The 22,022-nt window shown below is 37.6% G+C and overlaps 1 protein-coding gene across 1 annotated transcript in view; it reads right to left on the bottom strand.

Moving 5' to 3' along the window:
* Nucleotides 1-17: 17 nt before the first annotated feature.
* mmp28 (matrix metallopeptidase 28) overlaps nucleotides 18-22,022 on the bottom strand; it is a 56,564-nt gene continuing 34,559 nt past the window's right edge. Inside the window, exons 5-8 of the mRNA XM_067450036.1 lie at nucleotides 17,201-17,446; nucleotides 11,010-11,153; nucleotides 9,772-9,936; nucleotides 18-4,879 (exon numbers count right to left, since the gene is read on the bottom strand). Coding sequence (XP_067306137.1) covers nucleotides 4,479-4,879; nucleotides 9,772-9,936; nucleotides 11,010-11,153; nucleotides 17,201-17,446 — 956 coding nt within the window. The 3' untranslated portion in view covers nucleotides 18-4,478. The remainder of the gene's footprint in view (nucleotides 4,880-9,771; nucleotides 9,937-11,009; nucleotides 11,154-17,200; nucleotides 17,447-22,022) is intronic.

Below are 22,022 nucleotides of genomic sequence, written 5' to 3'. Positions count from 1 at the left end.
GTACATGTTTGTAACCATTAACTACAATAGTAGGGGAAAAATACTATGGTAGGGAATGGTTGTTCTCTCTGCTTTGTTACAAACATTCTTCAATATATATATTTTGTGTTCAGCAGAAGAAACTCGTACAGGTTTTGAATAACTTGAGGGTGAGTAAATGATGACAGAGTTTTTATTTTTGGGGGAACTATCCTTTTAATTTGGTAGTTGCAGATTTAAGTTTTTCATTCTTTACTTAAGGGTAAAAAAAGTAAGATTGAATATCCTGACACCGCCCACACTGCTGAGAGCAGCGTTTAGATGAATGTCTATGTGCTGTGCGCTTTTCTCTTAAAAACAAAATAAGCACACAACACAAATGACAGAAGTAAGAAAACAGGTCAGAAAGATCATAGCGATGTGGACATTGTTTGCACCAGCTCTGCAATTCAGGACTCCAGTATGTCGCATTACGTTTAATAATACAGCACTTTATACAAAAGATTGCTTAAAAGCAAGCAGATTTGCAGTATTTTTACAGTATTTACAGTACAAGTGTGTCGTTCAATTAGAATTACAACTTAAAGGATTAGTTCACTTTAAAATGAAAATTACCCCATGATTTACTCACCTTCAAGCCATCCTAGGTGGCTTTCTTCTTTCTGATGAAACAGAGTTATATTAATAAATATCCTGACGCTTCCAAGCTTTATAATGGCAGTGACGGGATCCATTGAGTTTGAAGCTCAAAAAAGGTCGTCCATTTATCATAAACCTACTCCACAATGCTTCGCTGGGTTAATAAAGGCCTTCTGAAGAGAATCGATGGGGAGAATTGATTACTTTATAAATTGTTAAATATGGATATTTATAGTTAACACTTTATAAAGTAAAATATTTAGCTTCTGCAAGCCCACCTTATGCAGAAAGTGTAATACTTCTTGCAGTTGAAAACGCTTATGCTATGCATCATACGTCGTGTCAGTTAAACTTTGTTCATAAGTTGAATATGGAAGGCGGTCTGGCAGAAGTTAGATATTTTAATTTATAAAGTTTTTAATATGTATATTTTTCTTACAAAATCCAATGGATTCTCTTCAGAAGGCCTTTATTTACCCCCAGAGCTGTGTGGAGCAGTTATATTGTGGTTAAGGAGTGATTCACCTTTTTGAGCTTCAAACTCACTGGACCCCTTCACTGCCATTATAAAGCTTGGAAGCATCAGGATATTTATTAATATAACTCAGATCTTTCAAGTATTCATACTCTTGTGTAATCCACGCCCCATCCTAAAAGGTCTCTTGCGTGATTCCCTGAAATTTTCAATATTCCGATCTAATATGATTTCTGACCTGTAAGGTTGCCAGAATAATAATCTTACACGGTGTGTTAATAGGCCAGAGGAGAACTGGCACCCCGACTGAGTCTGGTTTCTCCCAAGGTTTATTTTTCTCCATCATGCCCTGATGGAGTTTTGGTTCCTTGCCACTGTCGCCTTTGGCTTGGCTTGCTCAGTTGGGGACACTAATATTATGATCTAAGTTATTCAACTAAATATACAAATAAAGTTTATGAATTAGGTTTAATTTAATTCTATAAACTATAATACTGATCTGCTAACATTGTCGCTATATGATAAATTAAAATAAGCTGATAACATCACTGTTTTCTCCAGAATGACAGTACACCAAATCTAATTGTGTTGCAATATTATCCTGTTTGACACTGTGAAGCTGCTTTGACACAATCGTGATTGTAAAAGCGCTATATAAATAAAGTTGATTGATTGATTGATTGTATTCATATACAAAATCATATATACCTAGGATGACTTAAAGGGAAAATCATGGGGTAATTTTAATTTTAAAGTGAACTCATCCTTAAATGCAGTGTGTTCATAATTTTACTCGTCTGACCTCGATGGACTCACAAGAAAAAAAATAACTGGAAAAGATTTCCATCTCAAAGGCAGAGCCTCAGCGCCACATACGTATCACGTTAATCACCACGGACCAAGTGTAGTTCTTAATATATTATCAATTAATATAATTTCTTAAATGATTTTTTTTGTTGTTGGATAGGTTCAAAAGTCCATGTTTGAAAATGCTTTTATTTTCACTTCTAATACAGATTTTTCAGTACAAATTCTGATCAACATAACTATTTCAGTTAGATAAATTGTTAATTAAAAAGTCAAGAGACAAACCAAATGAAAACAAATTCTGGAATTGTCAATGTCCCCCTTTAGCTTCAATGACAGCAATGGTCTCCACAAAAAAGCATTAGCAAATACAAATGAGCATTTTGTGAATATTATTTTAAGCCTAGTTCCACTGCAGAAACTTTCCCCAGGAACTATAGGGACTTTGGGGTGGTACTCAGTGTGGGACAAGAGAACAAATTAAGTGTTGGGTAAAAATTTTCTCCTCAGTCCTCACAAAGTCCCTGCTCGTGAGGTAGTACTTTTTCAAAGTTCAGAAACTTTCGGGGGTGGGACTTGGGTGCTGAACATGCTAATTGGTTGACTCAATGCAATATTTTATTTCAACCACCATTTTCACAAGTCTGTTGCGGTCCGTGCAGTAAGAGTTGCTGCTATTCATCAATGGAGTTAAATACGACCGATGGACCAAAAACGGCTTTCAGGCTTTATTATGCTTATATGCGGAGGACAAAATCCAATGGGAACTGGAAAGTCATGCTCAGTCCTATATCACCAGGCTAATTTGCTGTATCTTCACGGTATTTTTAATTGTAATGGAAATGCAGACAGCAACAGGTCTGGGGGGAAAAAAGTTATTGGGAAAAATTGTTCTGGGTAATTTAAGTGGAAACTCAGCTTTAGTGGCATTGGAATTGTTTTATGATGATTGTTTGTATCAGTTGAATCACAACACACATTGAGAACTTTGTTTAGAAAGGAATACTAGTACAAGGGAATATTACTAAAAGGAGTACTGCTCCTTTTTAGTAAAAAACACAACAAAAGTCATTTGAAACAAATCTCATGCAGTCTGCTCTGGTTGAATACTACTCTGCCTAATGTTATAGATCATCCTGGAATCCTAGTGTTCAATGCATACATAAAGTGTGCATACTGCTCAATGTATATACCTGCAGAAATAGTAAAAGTAGGAAGCTAGTACACATTCTGAACACATTCTCTTTCAGCAGGGCTGTCCAGACCTGCTCCTGGAGAGCCACTGTCCTGCAGAGTTCAACTTCAATCCCAGTTAAACACCTGAACCAGCTAATCAAGGTGTAGGCATTCTATGGGTGCTTCTCAATCCTCAAAGTGATGCTTCCTTGTTTCCCTGCTCCTCCATCTTCCAGCCAGTGACCCGGAAACCAATCAAACTCATCTCAGTTCTCTATATGCACGACGAGGAGTGAGGAAGCTTCCTAAGGAGTCATGAGTGATGATACACTGGTGTATCCTTCACTCACATCCTAAGGGAGTGGTAGAAAGTTCCCTAGAAACACCCTAGAAAGTTCCAGGCAGGCATGTTGAGGTATTTTGGAGCTAAATTCTGCAAGATTGTGGGCCTCCAGGACCGAGTTTGGACACCCCTGCTAAGCCAAATATGAGCCAAATATGTTGTAAACATGTATTAGTTAGAGTCAGACCCTAGTTAGAAGGTTTTGTTATTCTGTACACAAAGCACTGTAGTTGTCACAGAACTGTTTATTGTATGTCCACTAAATTATTACCGCTAAAACTGAAATCTCAGCAGAAAAAAATACTTTTTATAGTGTATTTAGATATTTGACGCCATTTTTTAAAGAAATGTATTGTTAAATATGTAGTACTTTGTATGTCATTGTAATTATTACTTGTAAAGTAATGACTGTATGTTGGTAACAAGCTAATTTAATAATTCTGTATGAAGGATGTTTTAAATAAACGAGAAGTGTTTTTCTCTTTAATAGACTCAAATTCTGTCAGTAATGAATGAGTCAGAAATCACTAATTCTTTTATGCTTCTTTTTCTGCAAACTTTTTCTTTATATTGTGTATCACAACTATTTATTGACTTTCCATCCATTTTATGATGATTTTTAACATTAAACTCTTTTCAGTCATAATAGAATGATTTCTGGAGGATCATGTGACAATGAAGACTAGAGTGATGAGGCTGAAAATTGATCACATGACTAAATAACGTTTGAAAATATATTAAAGTAGAAAAGAGGTCACAATTTAAATTGTAAGGATATTTCCCAACATCACTGTTTTTACTAGACATTTTGATCAAATAAAAGTAGCCTTGGTGAGCAGAAGAGACTCCTTTCAAAAACACAAACAAAGCCTTAACTAGTCCCAACTTGTGACACAAGTGTACATCACTTTGCTCAGCTCTCGTTGCATTTGTAGACTGCAACTGAGAAAGATGTTCCACTGTCCATTTCCCAGATAAAACCTTTCAGGCCTTTACGTGAATTGCACATATCCCAAATGCCTCTTAATATTGTGAATCTAGTTTGATTCGCTCTTGTGGTCAGAGTAGCTCATTACCCTGTAATGATGGAGATCTGTGGCAGCCAATCCATTCCAGCCTCTCTGCCCACTGTCCAGTCGCAGTAATGCGCACCTTCCCGGGATCAAACCTCCAATACTGCTGCTCTTTAAAGAAATACAGTTTTCCATCTGCCCGAGTCAAGGCCCCATTTACCCCTCGTGGAATACCCTTCCAGTCCCTCAGAGTGCGAGGGTAGTATGGCTCTATGCTAAGAGACTCAAGGTTCAGGACGAAGTAACGGGACCCTTTGAAGAGCACCATGTGGCCCAGAGGCTGGTAGAAGAAGGCACAGTCAGGGTGCAAAGGTAAGCCTAATTTACGGTTCTTCTTGGGGAATCCAGGGTCCAGATCAGAGCCTGAGTAACGCCACACCCGTCTTCCTAGCAGGAGAAAAGAACGTGGCGATGTATTGAGAATATGCATCTTTAAAGGAATAGTTTACATAAAAATTACTTTTACTAATTTTCAGGTTTTATTAACTAATTCATAATAATAAACTATGCAAATACTAGTACAGCAACTTTACACAAATACACACTTAACTTTTATATACTATATAGAAAATCTTAACTTCTTGATTGTTTAAGGTTGTGGCAAAATGCTAATTACATTCGCCTGGCATATTATTAAAAGTTTAAGTACATTCAACTTTACATGCATACAGTGCCTTGCGAAAGTATTCGGCCCCCTTGAACTTTGCGACCTTTTGCCACATTTCAGGCTTCAAACATAATGATATGAAATTGTAATTTTTTGTGAAGAATCAACAACAAGTGGGACACAATCATGAAGTGGAACGAAATTTATTGGATATTTCACATTTTTTTAACAAATCAAAACCTGAAAAATTGGGCGTGCAAAATTATTCGGCCCCCTTAAGTTAATACTTTGTAGCGGCACCTTTTGCTGCGATTACAGCTGTAAGTCACTTGGGGTATGTCTCTATCCGTTCTGCACATCAAGAGACTGACATTTTTGCCCATTTCTCCTTGCAGAACAGCTCGAGCTCAGTGAGGTTGGATGGAGAGCGTTTGTTAACAGCAGTTTTCAGTTCTTTCCACAGATTCTCGATTGGATTCAGGTCTGGACTTTGACTTGGCCATTCTAACACCTGGATATGGTTATTTCTGAACCATTCCATTGTAGGTTTTGCTTTATGTTTTGGATCATTGTCTTGTTGCAAGACAAATCTCCGTCCCAGTCTCAGGTCTTATGCAGACTCCATCAGGTTTTCTTCCAGACTGGTCCTGTATTTGGCTTCATTCATCTTCCCATCAATTTTAACCATCTTCCCTGTCCCTGCTGAAGAAATGCAGGCCCAAACTGTGACGTGCCACCACCATGTTTGACAGTGGGGATGGTGTGTTCAGGGTGATGAGCTGTGTTGCTTTTACGGCAAACATAACGTTTTGCATTGTTGCCAAAAAGTTCAATTTTGGTTTCATCTGACCAGAGCACCTTCTTCCACATGTTTGGTGTGTCTCCCAGGTGGCTTGTGGCAAACTTTAAATGACACTTTTTATGGATATCTTTAAGAAATGGCTTTCTTCTTGCCACTCTTCCAGAAAGGCCAGATTTGTGCAGTATACGACTGATTGTTGTCCTATGGACAGAGTCTCCCACCTCAGCTGTAGATCTCTGCAGTTCATCCAGAGTGATCATGGGCCTCTTGGCTGCATCTCTGATCAGTCGTCTCCTTGTATGAGCTGAAAGTGTAGAGGGACGGCCAGGTCTTGGTAGATTTGCAGTGGTCTGATACTCCTTCCATTTCAATATTATCGCTTGCACAGTGCTCCTTGGGATGTTTAAAGCTTCGGAAATCTTTTTGTATCCAAATCCGGCTTTAAACTTCTCCATAACAGTATCTCGGACCTGCTTGGTGTGTCTCTTGTTCTTCATGATGCTCTCTGCGCTTTAAACGGACCTCTGAGACACAGTGCAGGTGCATTTATACGGAGACTTGATTACACATAGGTGGACTCTATTTATCATCATTAGTCATTTAGGTCAACATTGGATCATTCAGAAATCCTCACTGAACTTCTGGAGAGAGTTCTCTCCAGAAGTTCAAAGGGCAAAGAGGAAACCACCGTACTCACGTCCTTCCAGTTCTCCCATGATAAGACTGATCTGTGATATGCTCGAGACACAATGAGATACTTCACAGATGTATACACTTCATTCAATATGAAGATCATATTTTTGTCATTTCATTATCATACGCTGAATTCTGGTTGACATATCTAAGTTATTTTTAATTATCGATATCAATGGTTTATAATCTGTCTTTACTGTAAAAGTAGGTAATCCATAAACATATCTGTGGAATTTCTCACAGCCAAATAGTAACCCCAAGGTTTCTTTTTCAATCTGCAAGTAACATTTTTCTGTTTGTCATAGATCGAGAAGCATATGCAACAAGTCTCCAGGACTCTCCCACAGCCTGAAGAAGCACAGCTCCTAGTCCATCCTGTAAGGCATCTGTAGAGATCTTAATTGGATGAGTGTGATGAAAAAAACCCAAGACAGGTTTAGTAGTCAACATTTCCTTTAACTTCTTCCATTCTTGATTCTGTAAAGAAAACCACACAGACTCTTTGTCATTTTGAAACAATGCTCTCGTGTTTGGTTTTGGCTGATAAATTTGGTAGAAAACTGACCATACCTAAAGCATGTAGAACCCCCTTCTTGTTACTAGGTGGAGGCATATCCAGCAAGGCCTGTACTTTAACCGGATCTGGTTTCACGCCTTTGGCAGACAGCTTACCACCCAGGAAGGTTGTTTCTGTGACTCTAAACTGACACTTGTTCTTGTTTAACTTTAAATCATGGACTCGATTTTTTTCCATCAATTGTAACAGTTGGTGATTATGTTGTTCAACACCAGATCATCAATATACTGTATACATGCACACCTCTAAGACCTTCAATCAGTGTTTCCATTGCTCAATGAAAATTTTCAGGAGCTGACTTAATTTCAAATGGAAGACGCAAAAAGGAATATCTTTCAAAGTTAGGATTAATAGTGCAATATTTGCTACTCTCAGAATTTAATCGAATCTGCCAGAAACCATGAGATACATCCAATTTCACTAAGAATCTCTGCACGTGTGGGTTTCTTTTTATCATATCATTAAGATCTTTAGGATCTCAATTTACCAGGTTTTTTCACACAAGTGATGGAATTAACCCAATCTGTTGGTTGTTCAGGCTTCTGTATGACACCCATTTGGGTCATGCGATCCAATTCCTGCTTCAAGGACTCTCGCAGAGGGACAGGAACCCGCCGAGGAGCATGGATAACAGGTGTAGCATCTTCCTTCAGTTGTATTTTGTAAGTAAATGGCAACGTTCCTTGACATGGTTGTGGATTGTCTCCTGCAGAATTACTGATGAACCGTAAACTGCGTGAAACTTTGCCTTGATCTTGAGGTCCTTAAGAAAGCAATCAAAAGCCTCTTCTTCATGCTCTATTCAAGTTATAAACACATATCGTTCATATGTCTCATTCTTCTTTGGCAAACAACGAGCGTCAAATTTTTCCAATACTTTGTCTGGTTTCTTCTTGTCGGCCTCATCTTTAAAGATAAAAGTGTTATAAACTTCCACAGCATCTACTCCATCAATTTTAAGTAATTGTAAGCATTTTTTCATTCCTCTGCAGCAGCCGTTTGTCCAATGGCTGTAACATACAACTCAAATTGTTGTTTGAAAGTCCTCCAGTTTTCATCAACATTTCTACATAATTTCAGTGAAACAGGGGGTTTAATTGCATCCATGGCGTTCTTCTTCCCCCACTCCTGGTACCATGTGTTATTCAGGAAGCATAAAGACAAGAGGAACTCGAAATTGTGGATACTGGTGTCTTTCATCATACAATGATGTACAAGTATCCATCATATACAAATTACAACTCCTCTTCCTCAGTAAATGCACCCAACTTTATACTATCCATTACTGCCACCTAGTGGACCAAATAACATTCCACTCATTACAGTGGCAACCTATCACGGTACAACACTTCAATTCACTGAGCTCCTCAGAACTACCCGTTCTTTCACAAATGTTTGTTGAAGCGTCTGCATGCCTAGTGCTTGATTTTATACACCTGTGGCCATAGTTGGAAGTGATTGGAACACCTAAATTCAATGATTTGCAGGGGTGTCCTTTTGGCAATACAGTGTATGTCCAGCTTTATCCACAAACATACAGTACACTTATAAATCATGTTGTATCATTGTAAAATGTAAATTATAATATTGCTCAGCTCTAATCTGCGAAAATGTGACTATAAGGTATGCAGATTTTAATATTCTTAACTTTAACATCCAGATTTTCTGTAAAGCTTCTTTGAAACAATATGTATTGTGAAAAAGGCTTTATATATAAATGTGACTTGACTTTCAATCCTTCATGATTTACTTTCTTCTGTAGAATATACAAATAGATTGTTAACAGTGCTGTTTTCCAAAACATCAATATATGAATGATACAATCCATATATCATATGAATGATAAAATCCATATACATCCATATATCATATGAATGATAAAATCCATATATCTTATATACATATAAGATCCATATCAGGAGGAGCCTTATCATTCAGCCCAGTCAATCATCATCACAAGCGAGCCAGGCAAGCATCAGTCATTTAACACTCTGCATGTCAAGCCAGCAAAGGCTTTTCTGCTTTCTCCCTCACATATATCCCATCACCTCCTCTTTTCTAAGCTTCCTCATTCTGTCCAATTCTGTAGTAGCTGAGTCCTGGGACCATCCTTTCAAGGACAGCAAACCAAATCTGTTCACCTGGATTGACAGGAATGAACAGTTAAGGAAAAATGAAACATACAATATTTACTTTTTTATGCTGGTTCGTGTTCATATTGTGAAAGTTTCATCTATGCATGTTGTTTCAAAGAAACTATTTGCCTTATTAATCTGAATGTAAAATGTGCTCTTTCTGAAACAGCTTAGCTTTTTTTTCCTGTCATAATGTATCTTATTTCCACCAAATTGTTCACCAAGTTATGGAAGTAAAATATGGACGCAATAGAAATGCAATACACTTAGAATGTAAAACTGAATGCATTGTCAAACCACAAATCCCCAAAAGCTGTTTTTTTGTTATTGGGTAAACATACACTATATGAGACCAGATGTGCCCTGGACAAAACTGCACTCTGGAGCATGTGTGACTCCCCTGGACATTGTATTACCTGTGTTTGGGAAATGGTCTGAACTCCTGAGGTATTTACATCAGCCTACCTTTAAAGAAGTAGAGTTTGCTGTCAAGTGGGGAGAAGGCAGCTGCTTCAATAGCCAATGACAGCTGCGGCCAGCGTGTCCGGAGCGGAAGAGGATCGCTTGCACTGCCATTAGATACCGTCCAGAAATGATGGCCCTGAAACACCAGCACTGTCCCATTCTCATCTACAGAAAAACAAAAGCTTTACACAGTTCAAGGAAAAGTGTTCAAGTGCCAATTAATAGGGGAGAGCAGGGCACACCCTAACGCTTTTTGACTTTCTCAGATTGTGTAAATTTACTTGGGGTTTAGCATATTTATTTCTTTTCCCACATTAATTGCACACATGTCTAGTAAATGTATGTGGTTTTGTTTCAGTAATACAGTGTATACTTTTTTTTAAATTTACCCTAAAAGAATGGAAGTGAAATGTGACATGCACATTGTAACATGACTAAATGACAGCTTCAAACTGTTACCGAATATAATAAAAAATATATCCAAAACAAACTAAAATATGTTGTCAATAAAATACATTTAATAACTTTTTAAAATAAAATAATAGCATTTTTTGTCCTCAAAAATACACATATGTTTGAGTCTGACAACAAACACCGCTAAATACAGCTATATAGCATAGTTAAAATAATTAATAATTTCTGACCATTGACTCTCACACTGTAAAAAAGGGGCACATTTTGAACTTTTGCAGTACAATTGACTGGGATGTTTAAGTTATTTCAACTTAAATTATGTTAAACTGACTTTAAAAAACGAGAGTCTCAGCCATTATTCACCCTTTTCTCATGGTTTCTCAAAATAATTAATTAAAGTATAGATTATATAATAGCGTAGTTATAATAGGGGCTCATTGTAACGCAGTGTTAAAACACACCCCACCTGCGCAACTGGGATTTAAACCCGACTTGTGTCTTCTGCTGTTAGATCAGCATTAAAGAGCCATCTCAACTGTTAAATAACAGATATAAGATTTAAATAATATCAGATGTCATACTTTAAATAAACAAAAAACAGAGATGAAAAATAAGCTTAAGAAATGTACTTTTGCTGTGGTTAAATAAATGTTCAGTGATTAACATTTTGGCAAATTTTTTTCTCTCTAAATGTTTATATGGCAACTAGTAAATACACAAAGTTTCGTCATTCTGCCATGTGTAGAAAGTTTTAAACCATGCGCGTTACAACTAGCCCCACATTAGGGTTATGCCCCACGCTCCACCCAGTGTCTAGTTCTTACCCGTGGTGATGGCATCAAAGTAACCCTGGCAGTAGTGCGGTGTGAGAGAACCTCCCTTAGGATCTTGAGAATTCTGCCAATCCTGCATGGCCCATCTCAGAGCCCGTCCTGCTAGCTGATTTACTGTATCCCCAGGTGGTTGACCTGCACACACATGCAGAATGCCAATGAATGGTGTACAAAGATGTTACCCAATCATATGTTTGGGGGAACAACCCCAAAACTGAACGTTTTGTTCAGAGGGACAATACCTTTTTTATGGACATACTGCACACTGTATATAAAAACTATCATTTTATTTAATCCACTGTGACCTACTGTGAGTTTAAGACAGCAGCAGTAATGTCCTGTCCTGTCCCTTGATAAGTGAATGAAAACAAGTTAGTGAATTCAGACACCGAGGCCTGGTTTCACAGACAGGGCATAGATTAAGCCAGGATTAGGCCTTAGTTCTATTATGTCATTTAGGTCGCCTTTTTAGAAATGTGCCTTGCACATTACTGGTGTGCAACTTAAGACATGACAATGACACTGACATATTTTAAGATGTGTCAGATCAAGTTTGTTTACAGTTAAAACTGCTCAATAATACATTTTAGTCTGGGACGAGGCTTAAAGGGGTACTTCAGCACTGGGAAGATGAATCTGTATTTAAACTGGGTCACCAATGTAGTAGAAATGTGAAATTAATTTTGAATTTGGTGCCTTCTAGACTGAGAAAAGACAGAAAATGTATTTTTGTCTCATGGGGATGAAAGACTACAATTCCCAGAATGCTTGGCTGCCCTATGAGGCCATTCCCAAAGCCACCAACTTGATTACTGTGACTGAGTTGGAGAAGACACTACAATTAAAAACTGAACATGTCTGTTCAATATAATGAGTGAGTCACCGGGCGAGTATCACAGCACTGAGCACTAACTGCAGGAGTGAAATAAATGAGCTGAGATCTCGTGATGAGAGCTGAGGTAATCGCGACTACACTCACGGCATACATTCACAACGCTGGTTCAGTCTGGCGCGTTTCAGTTCATGCCTTTGCAAGCTTAACTTTCATTGAAAATAATTTAAGAAGTTAAAAGACTTAAATTGCTCACCATAGCTCCGTTTAAATGAGTGCCTGTAGCTGCCAGCTGAGCTGTGAGTGTGATTTCCCATCCCCCATGCGCGGGTTCAAAACATGTGGAAATGGCTCCCTCTGCTGGCTGTAGTCTTTAGCCTTTGGCCAAACATTCCTCCTATGATGCAAATATCGTCAATTTGTAGCCTGGATGCCAGCCGAACTTAGCCCCGCCCACAAACATTTTAGGTCGGGCAATTCGGTCTGGCCTTGCTCCATAGAGGAGTAATTATCCCCGAACAGAAACTGTTCGGACCAATGAAATCATCAAGGGCGGGCTTTAGACGATGACGGACAGATGATAAACAGTAACGTAATCATGCACGTCATCAAAGGGGCTTGGATTATATTTGTTTGAATACTAAACGGAGAGCTTGTATCTGCATTCATCATCACAATTTCTCTCAGAAATGATGATCATGTTGGGTAAGTAGTCTGTGTATCATTAAATTATTTTACAACACTGGCAAAGATCGTTTATTCCAGCCTGATTTCAGCGCGCGTGCAGACAGGGTTGCCAAGTTTTTACAACAAAACGCGCCAACTACTAGCCTTAGCTTCTCGGGGGTTCTCCGGGGGAAAAATGGCATTTGGGGGTAAAATGTGTGTTATTTTGGCAAGGTTGCCTGCTAAAATTCGCACTCATGGGTCTATATATCACATAATAGTCACTTAAACCCGCGGACATGGAAAAGAACCCGCGGAAAAAGCGCGGACTTGGCAACACAGTGCAGTTGAGCTCTGTTGACGTTTGACAATGTGTCGCTTTGTTGCTCTGATTGGTTGTAGGTCTATCCAATTGATGTCTTTCCTGGTTTGGTTGAAACACGCCCCATAATCACAGCCCAATGGAGCAGTTTCAGACTCATATTCTGACTAGAATTGAGTATGACCACGTCAGGCTAGTCAATTTGCATCATAGAAAGAATTTTTTCAAAAATAAAATGCATAAATCTCTTGTCTCAGGGGGATATGAGGGGGGAAAGCACATTTATTTGAATTTACTCCAGGGTTTCTACTGATACAAAGCCATATGCTAATCGCTGAAGTAACCCTTTAAGAGGGAATTGGAGGTGAGTGTCATTAATTATGAACACCTGCCAGAAGGAAAAGAAGAAATTATCATAAACTATGTATCATTCAAAAGCTTAAACCTGTGACACCCTTAAAAATGAAAATTGTACTTTAAAACCTTTTAGTGGTCTCTTTTCAACTTCAGATTTGGAGTACAGCTTGGTTACGGTTATACTGATTTTTTTCTTGTAGCAATTTTAAAATCTAAATAGTTTAGCAAAATATGGATTTTGTATAAAACAAAAGATAATCTGACTACATTTGTACAAAAATCTTTCTTTCCCCACACCAGTTAGTTAGGATCTTAAAATGTAAATACATTGTAGAATCAACATATAAATCTCAACTATGGTGACATGAAGCATTGTTGAGTCATCTGCTGATTCTTCATGTCTGTGGGGTGTGTCTACAAGGTTTTTATTTTTTTTCTTCCTTCCCCCTCCTTTTCCTGCAGAGTATTTTAAGTATAATTTATTAATAACAAATAGCTTTTGGTCATGGATATGATTAGAAAATTATACTACTTTATGAAGCTAAAAACTAAATCACCATGTGTATTCCAGAAAACAAGGTTAACCTGTTAACCGTCACGAGGACGAGGACGCACATACAGTCACATATACAGTCACATATACCTTGAACTCTCGGTTCATCAACCCAAACCTGGCTTACTCGAGGTAGGCTATGCTTGTTTCAAAAACGCGTCCCGGAGTAATTTCAGACAACTCAGAGTATGTTCCTGGTTAACACACAAGACATTCTCAGCAGAGCGACGAATCGACGAGTCACCATGAAACAGACGCTAAGAAGAAGCGTGCCATTCTTCTTTTGTTTAATAGTGATTTACATAACCAATTTAGTGGTTGTGCAATCATTTTTTCAGTCTCTTCGTTACTCCAGTAGCAGATTATGTTAGAAGAGTGAGCTGCTACTTACATACCCTAAAAGTTACCTCAGATTTGGGAATTTCTGAAAAATTCCCTGATCTTCTTTGTTCCTGACTTTCTTTGCAAAAAAATATGTGTTTTGATGAACTCTGTTACAAAAACCGTGTCAAACTGCCCAACTAAAGGAAACGCTAATCACCATAATGGTGAACATTTTCAATAAACCATCTACATCTAAACCTCTGTTAATTTAGCCTGACAATCCAGACCCACATCAAGATGTTTGGTCTGGAAACTCTCCATTGACAGCTCAATCCGAGGGGCGGGATAAACGGTGGTCTTTCAAACTCCCTCTGCACAGCATGCACGCGATAGGATAGCGCTACAACCAACCAGAGCAACGAAGGTGAAGCAGAGCTAGTTGACTGATTAAACATTCGCCGTATCCGGTCGGCAAAACTCAAAACACATCTTCTCTTTTTAAGAATGACTTCAGTGCCGTTCTTTGTTCTTTTCTCAGAGAAAATCTTAACTCCAAGTCTTCCAGAGTCAAAGCTGATTCGAAAGGCCGCCATTCGCCAGTTTCTGTGTTTACTAGTAGCACGCAAGCGCAACTCGGCCGTCATTATGTTAAGCCCTGCCCACCGACTCTGTACACGATGTGATTTGCCTGACCAGAGTTTGGTTTTTACAGCTCAGGAGTGTATTGAGAGTTGCTAGACGACACTCGTGCCAGATTAGATTTGCTGCCGCTAGGGTGCGTCTAGATTTCTAGGCTACTGTTAATTCTCAAAATCAAAAATTTCTGCTGAGATCTTGAGATATTTATTGTCTTTGTTTATCTTCAGTTGATTTCAGGCTGTGATGTAATTGTCGTTTTTCCATTTTCTGAGAGTTGTAACATTGATTCAATTTCATTACCATTTATTTTTGGATGAAATAATAATAAAAAAAAGTCAACATTAATTGCGGGTGCAAACATGATGCTGATTCAATGCCGTTAAAGTTGACATATTAACATTGATTTAACATGGTTTTGATGGTTGCTTGCTGTCGGGGTAGGGTTTGGTTTAGTAGAACAAGTTGACATGTACATATGAAGTCAGATATGTATGTTAAGGAGCATCAAAATAAAGTGTTAGCAGATATTAAGAAGACAGTCTCTAATGAGAGTTAGTTATACTTATAAGTAGAATGTGGATAATCGAAACCTATCCAGGTCAGATGGTGGATCTGTGGATGGTGCCTAGACACGACCACAACACAGACCTCAAGTTTCTGCAGAGACCGTGTCAACTAGACTCTCCTCTGTGAAGGCCTCCTTCACTTCACTTTGCCTCTGTACAGATGAAAACATTATACAAATGATCGGAAACAACTAAAAACCCTATTATGCAATGCAGACAAGTAATTTGTCATTTTGTAAAGAAAAACGATGCGCCTGCGCATACGCACTTGCTTAAACTAGCATTACCAAAAGATTTAATTACATTTAATGCAGTCATTTCAGCTTTTCTGAAATAAAGAATAAATATCAAATCTATGGCAAAAATCTGTGATTGTAGTAAAGGAATGCAATTCTACAATACTTCCTTTGGTAAACATGAGGATATAGGCACACCCACACAAATATTTGTTAGCATATTGAAAATCTAGCATCATAAAAAATTACGTTGATGTGATTAATTTTGTGGCCTCTACATGGACTCCTCCTACTTCAAAGATGAGTGCCCTCCACTAATATTGGTACCCTTGGTAAATATGAGCAATATGGTAAACATAAATCTGCGTTGTTTATCCTTTTGATATATTAATAATTCAACATTCTATGACAGTTGGATTGTAATTTTCCAAGAACATAAAAATGTCCAGTTTCCTTACTATTAATAGAATGTTATGTAAAGGTAAATTCGATGTTCCTAAAACATTCTCTGAATCATTCAAACACCTTCTGTAAACAAGCACTGAAAGAAAGAGAAATACGTTTTTTGTACGTCACTTTGGATAAAAGCCTCTGCTAAATGATTAAATGTAAATGTAAATAAGAACACAAACTACAACTGACTTCAGCCACAGCTTTAGATGAAATCAACTGAAGATGAAAGAAGACATTACATTTCTGAAGATCTCAGCAGAGGATTAAACAACTCTACAAACAGCATTACCAGCTTCACACATTACTAACCAAACTGACTTTATTTCTGTAAAACATCTACAGAAGCTTTTAATAGAGAATTAAAAGAGGTTTAGATGTTGTTGTTTGGGTGAAAAGGTTTTGTTTTAAGTCACCATTATGGTGATTAGCGTTAGCTTTAGTTGGGCTTCTGGCCCCCTGATTACTGGTAGATATGATATTTCTGTGAGAAACTGAACGGCATTTGTTTTTTTTGTGTTTTTTTTTTAATCTTGTACCAGAAAAATCTTATCAAGTATTCCACAGCACCATTACTTCTGTAAAAAAAAAAAAAATCTAATTTATAAAAAAAAAGTTTTTGTTTATCTAGTACTGTCTGTATAATTTGATCATATATATATATATATATATATATATATATATATATATATATATATATATATATATATATATATATATATGTGTGTGTGTGTGTGGCATCTATGTTAATATTAGTATCTCCTCCATGAAAAAGCCACCGCTTGCAACTGCTGTACATAAAAGAGTAAAATATTAATATTGTAATATATTAGTGCTGGCACCAAGCACTATGTGTGGACATTAATATGATAGCTTATCTTTGGTTTTTTTCTGGAAGGCTAAAACATCTGCCTGGAAGACTCATTGGAATGGATTGAAATGTGTGCTGAAGATGGATGTTCGTGAGATTTCCCCTGAAAGCATTGTGGCATGTGTAAACCTGCCTGACACATGCTTGAGAAACAGCTGACAGTTTCACTGGCCTGGAACTATAATTGTGTTTGTTTCTTTCAGTGTAAATCTATGTTTATCTCTGTCTGTTTTAGTACAGCCTGGCAAAATTACCTGTATCCATTGGCTCGCTAGGTGAAGACTGATTCTCAAGACATTGTTCCTAAAGACAAGAGCCCTATTCTTTGCTGCTGAAAGATAATATTGAAAAGAACGGCTTGTTTACCATAGAGTTGTTGTATAGCAGTGACGTCATCCCAGCTGAGCAGCACGTTAGATCCCAACTTCTTATAGTATGGAGACATGAGCGCATGGCGAACAGGTGAATGAACCAAACCCAGAGTGTGGCCAATTTCATGAGCCATCACAACGAACAGGTTGTGTCCTTTAAGACCATTCAAGGTCCAGCGTTCAGACATATCAAAATGAGCTTCACCGCGGAATGGGAAAAATGCATGAGCCAGAGCGCCACCTAAAGAAGATAAAGACAGATTCATAGTTGAAAGATCGTTGACCTCTGTCGACCAAAGTCCCTGTAAAGGCAGGTTAATTAACTTTATTTATATAGCATTTTTCACAATATAGATTGCTTTAAAGCAGCTTTACAGCGATAATAGGAAAATAATAGAGGAGAGCTATGTTTGGCTGTGCATCAGATCTAGAAGAAGTTATTGTACAGCTAAAGTAAGTTTTGAATTAATTCAATTCCAATGTTAATTGCGATCATTAGTTATTTACTTTGGGGCCACTTACACAACACCATATTCAACCAAGATAGAAAACTCTCCATGCGTTCTGTAACGAGTACATCAGGTGTTATGTGGAGTGTCGTTCCGGTTCCAGCTGACCTAGTTAGTGCAGCCTAACAATCAGTCAATTGATTAGAATAATAGAAATTGATAAAGTTCTATGTGTATGCCATAGTAAAGAGATACGTTTTTAGTCTAGATTTAAACTGACAGAGTGTGTCTGCTTCCCAAACAATGCTAGGAAGACTGTTCCAGAGTTTAGGAGCTAAATAGGTAAAAGATTGACTGCCTGCAGTTGATTTTGATATTCTAGGTATTATCAACTGGCCAGAGTTTTGAGACCGCAATATACATGATGGAGTATAATGTGTTAAGAGCTCGCTCAAGTACTGGGGAGCTAAACCATTTAGTGCTGTAATGTATACAATGTTTAATAGGGAGCCAGTGCAGTGTTGACAGAACTGGGCTAATATGATCATACTTCCTGGTTCTAGTAAGAACTCGAGCTGCTGCATTTTGGACCAGCTGGAGTTTGTTTATTAAGCGAGCAGGGCAACCACCCAGTAGAGCATTACAATAATCTAGCTTTAAGATCATGAATGCATGAATTTACTGTTCAGCATTTTGTAATGAGAGCATGTGCCGTAGTGTTGATATATTTTTAAGATGGGAGAATGCTTTCTGTTTCACCTGTGTTTTGATCTGGAGATTCTGTACTCTTTCAGAAGATACGTATCTGACTGTTCAGCATTTCGCATTGGGAGCATGTTGCCGTAATTTAGATCAATATTTTATGCTTTTAAACAGTTTTACAGATGCTAGAAACATGCCTTTCAAATGAAAGATTGGTATTAAAGAGCACACCCAGGTTCCTCACTGATGTCGAGGGCTTGACAGAGCAGTCATCAAGAGTTAGACAGTATTCTAGGTCCAGTTGAACTCGTAGGAGTTCAAAATGTGTATAGTACAATGCATTCTGATAATTTCTGATTAAACTGTGCTGAGTCTTTTCCCACATAGCAACATTGTGTCGGCCCAGATCTGGCCCTCATCTGGCACATGTGGAATACGGATCTGGCCCACATGCTGCGATAAATGCCACATGCCACTCCTGTTTGCCAGATCTGGGCCACAAGCAGGCCATAACAATGCCACATGTCAGCCAAGAGCAAAGAAATAAACCAGAACTGGACCTTATCTGAGTCACAAAATCTGTGTATAATAAATATGGAGTCATCGCAGACTTAATAAGCCTGTTAACAAGCAGAATAACTGAAGGAAAGATGAGAACAGAAAAAGAGACGAGCAGAAACACAAAAACTACAACTGACTTCAGCCACAGCTTTAGATGAAATCAACTGAAGATAAAAGAAGACATTAAATCTCTGAAGATCTCAGCAGAGGATTAAACAACTCCACAAACAGCATTACCAGCTTCACACATTACTAACCAGACTGACTTTATTTCTGTCAGACGACTACAAAAGCTCTTATTGAGAATTAACAGAGGTTTAACTCTAATGTGTTACATTTGAAGTCACCATAACGGTGATCAGTGTTTCCATTAGTTGGGCTCTTTACTCTTATTATACATTTGTCTGTTTTTAGCTGCTGTGAAAGTGTGTTTATAAAACACATCTGCAGCAGCAAAAGAACCTTAAACAAACTGACATCAGATGTTGATGGTTACCTGTTGATTACAGGGTTATAATTAGTGATGGGACATCTGAAGCGAGGCTCCGGAGCTTGTGTCGAGCAAAAAGGGGCGTTCCAGATGAAGCCCCGATTCGAGGCTTGTATCGTTTCCGTGAAAATCACGTGACGATGACAAACGAGGCCTCGTTTTCTGTTGAATACGTCATTGCTTCATTCGGAGTATCGCTTTCGGATAAAAGTGGTTCGAAACCTCGCGCCTCTTGTGGGGTTTGCAGTAGGCATTTGCATTGGTGTTGAGGTGTTGGTTGTATAGTAGCGATATCATTATATATCATAGCTTATTATATATTATATTACATTATACTTAGTTTAGTAGATTATTAGAGTAAATTATACATAGTTCAGTAGAGTAATAGAGTAAATTAGCCTATATCTAGTTGTATATCTAGTAGTGTGTATACTACGTAATTATAATTATAATATATATTATATATATTTTTAACATGAATGTATAACCCGGGGACATAAAAGTTCCCCCAATTGAATAATCACCCCTATAATATATATATTAGAAGTAGGCCTAGTGTTATTATATATATATATATATATATATATATATATATATATATATATATATATATATATATATATATATATATATATATATATATATATATATATATATATATATATATATATTATTGCTATTATTATTATTATTATTATTATTAATATTATTATAAGACTAGACTGTATTAGGGAGAGCTTTCCCATCCCTGTTGCAGTTTGCTGTTCCACAATTCCAGTCCCATAAGCACTGCACTCACAATAATTTATTTACAATCATTCTGGGCATTCACTCATCACTAACCCAAAGAACTACTGAATAGTTGAATACAAAGTTGTGTGTTTGTGTGAGTTGTGTGTGCATAGGTAAATACAAGCAGAGTAAAATACTTTATTAATACACAGGCAATAGAAAAAGGGTGTGCCCACACTATGATAATTTGGTTGCTCAGGATGAATAGATTTGTGTGCGATGCATTGCTTTGGACAGCAGGTGTCACTAGGGAGCACACTGTTTCATGAGGCTTCAGGTAAATGAACCTTTTGGTGAACCAATGGGCTGGAAAGCCTCAGTGGTTCAGGAAGCCTCATTTGGCCATCACTAGTTATAATTATCTTAAAATGTACTAATGTCGTTTGATTCTAACAATTGTGTTATTAATGCATTTACATTATAATTCCTGAGTTACTGCAGCATCAGATCCTGCAGTATTATAACCATCAGTTAGAAGATTTTAACGAAAAGGCTAATCTACAATGACACACACAGACATCAACAATCAGTGTATGAATCTCATCAATGGTGGCAGTCAACAAAATATTCAAAATAATCAGATCAACAAAAAGCTAATTAAATGTCACAACAACAAAAAAGAAACAAATAAAAGCAAATGTTTTGAATTAAAACAATAGGACAATTTAGCTGCATAATTTATTCATGCTGCAATGTATGCTGGGAGTTTTGTACTATGCTGGTACCCAGCATGCACTGCAGCATGAATAAATTATGCAGCTGAATTGGATTATGCCGCATTTTTGATTGTCACCATTGTTGAGATTCATACGCTAATTCTTGATGTCTGTGTAAGTCATTGTAGATTACCCTCTTGTTTGTGAAAAAAAAATACTGATTTTTATTGACTAGTACTGCAGGATCTGATGCTGCAGTAACTCAGGGGTTGCAATGAAAATCCATTAATAACACAATTGTTAGAACCAAAGGACATCAGTCATTTTTAAGATGATTATAAAACTGTTAAAAGGTAACCATCTTCATCTGACGTCAGTTTGTTTAAGGTTCTTTTGCTACTGCAAATGTGTTTTACAAACACACTTTCACAGCAGCCAAAAACAGACAAATGTATAATAAGAGTAAAGAGCCCAACTAATGGAAACACTGATCACCGTTATGGTGTCTTCAAATGAAACACATTAGAGTTAAACCTCTGTTAATTCTCAATAAGAGCTTTTGTAGTCGTCTGACAGAAATAAAGTCAGTCTGGTTAGTAATGTGTGAAGCTGGTAATGCTGTTTGTGGAGTTGTTTAACCCTCTGATGAGATCTTCAGAGATTTAATGTCTTCTTTTATCTTCAGTTGATTTCATCTAAAGCTGTGTCTGAAGTCAGTTGTAGTTCTTGTGTTCCTGCTCGTTCCTTTTTCTGTCTTCTACTTTCCGCCTTTCCTCTACTTTTAATTCTGCTTGTTAACAGGCTTATTAATGCTGAAATGACTCCATATTTATTATATACATATTTTGTGACTCAGATAAGGTCCAGTTCTGGTTTATTTCTTTGCTCTTGGCTGACATGTGGCATTGTTATGGCCTGCTTGTGGCCCAGATCTGGCAAACAGGAGTGGGCCACTCAAGGGCCGTAATTCATTGCAGCATGTGGGCCAGATCCGTATTCCACATGTGCCAGATGAGGGGCAGATCTGGGCCGACACAATGTTGCTATGTGGGTTGCTGTATAATTATTTATAATTTCTGTTTAGTTTTTTCTTCAGAATTAACTCTATTAATCACCCAGTTAGCACAGCTATGTGGAACCCAGATTAAAACAAGATTATTATGTTTA

This window comes from Pseudorasbora parva, chromosome 8, assembly GCF_024679245.1.
Source record: "Pseudorasbora parva isolate DD20220531a chromosome 8, ASM2467924v1, whole genome shotgun sequence".
In the NCBI taxonomy this organism is placed as follows: domain Eukaryota; kingdom Metazoa; phylum Chordata; class Actinopteri; order Cypriniformes; family Gobionidae; genus Pseudorasbora; species Pseudorasbora parva.
This window is presented reverse-complemented; position numbering and strand designations above follow the sequence as displayed.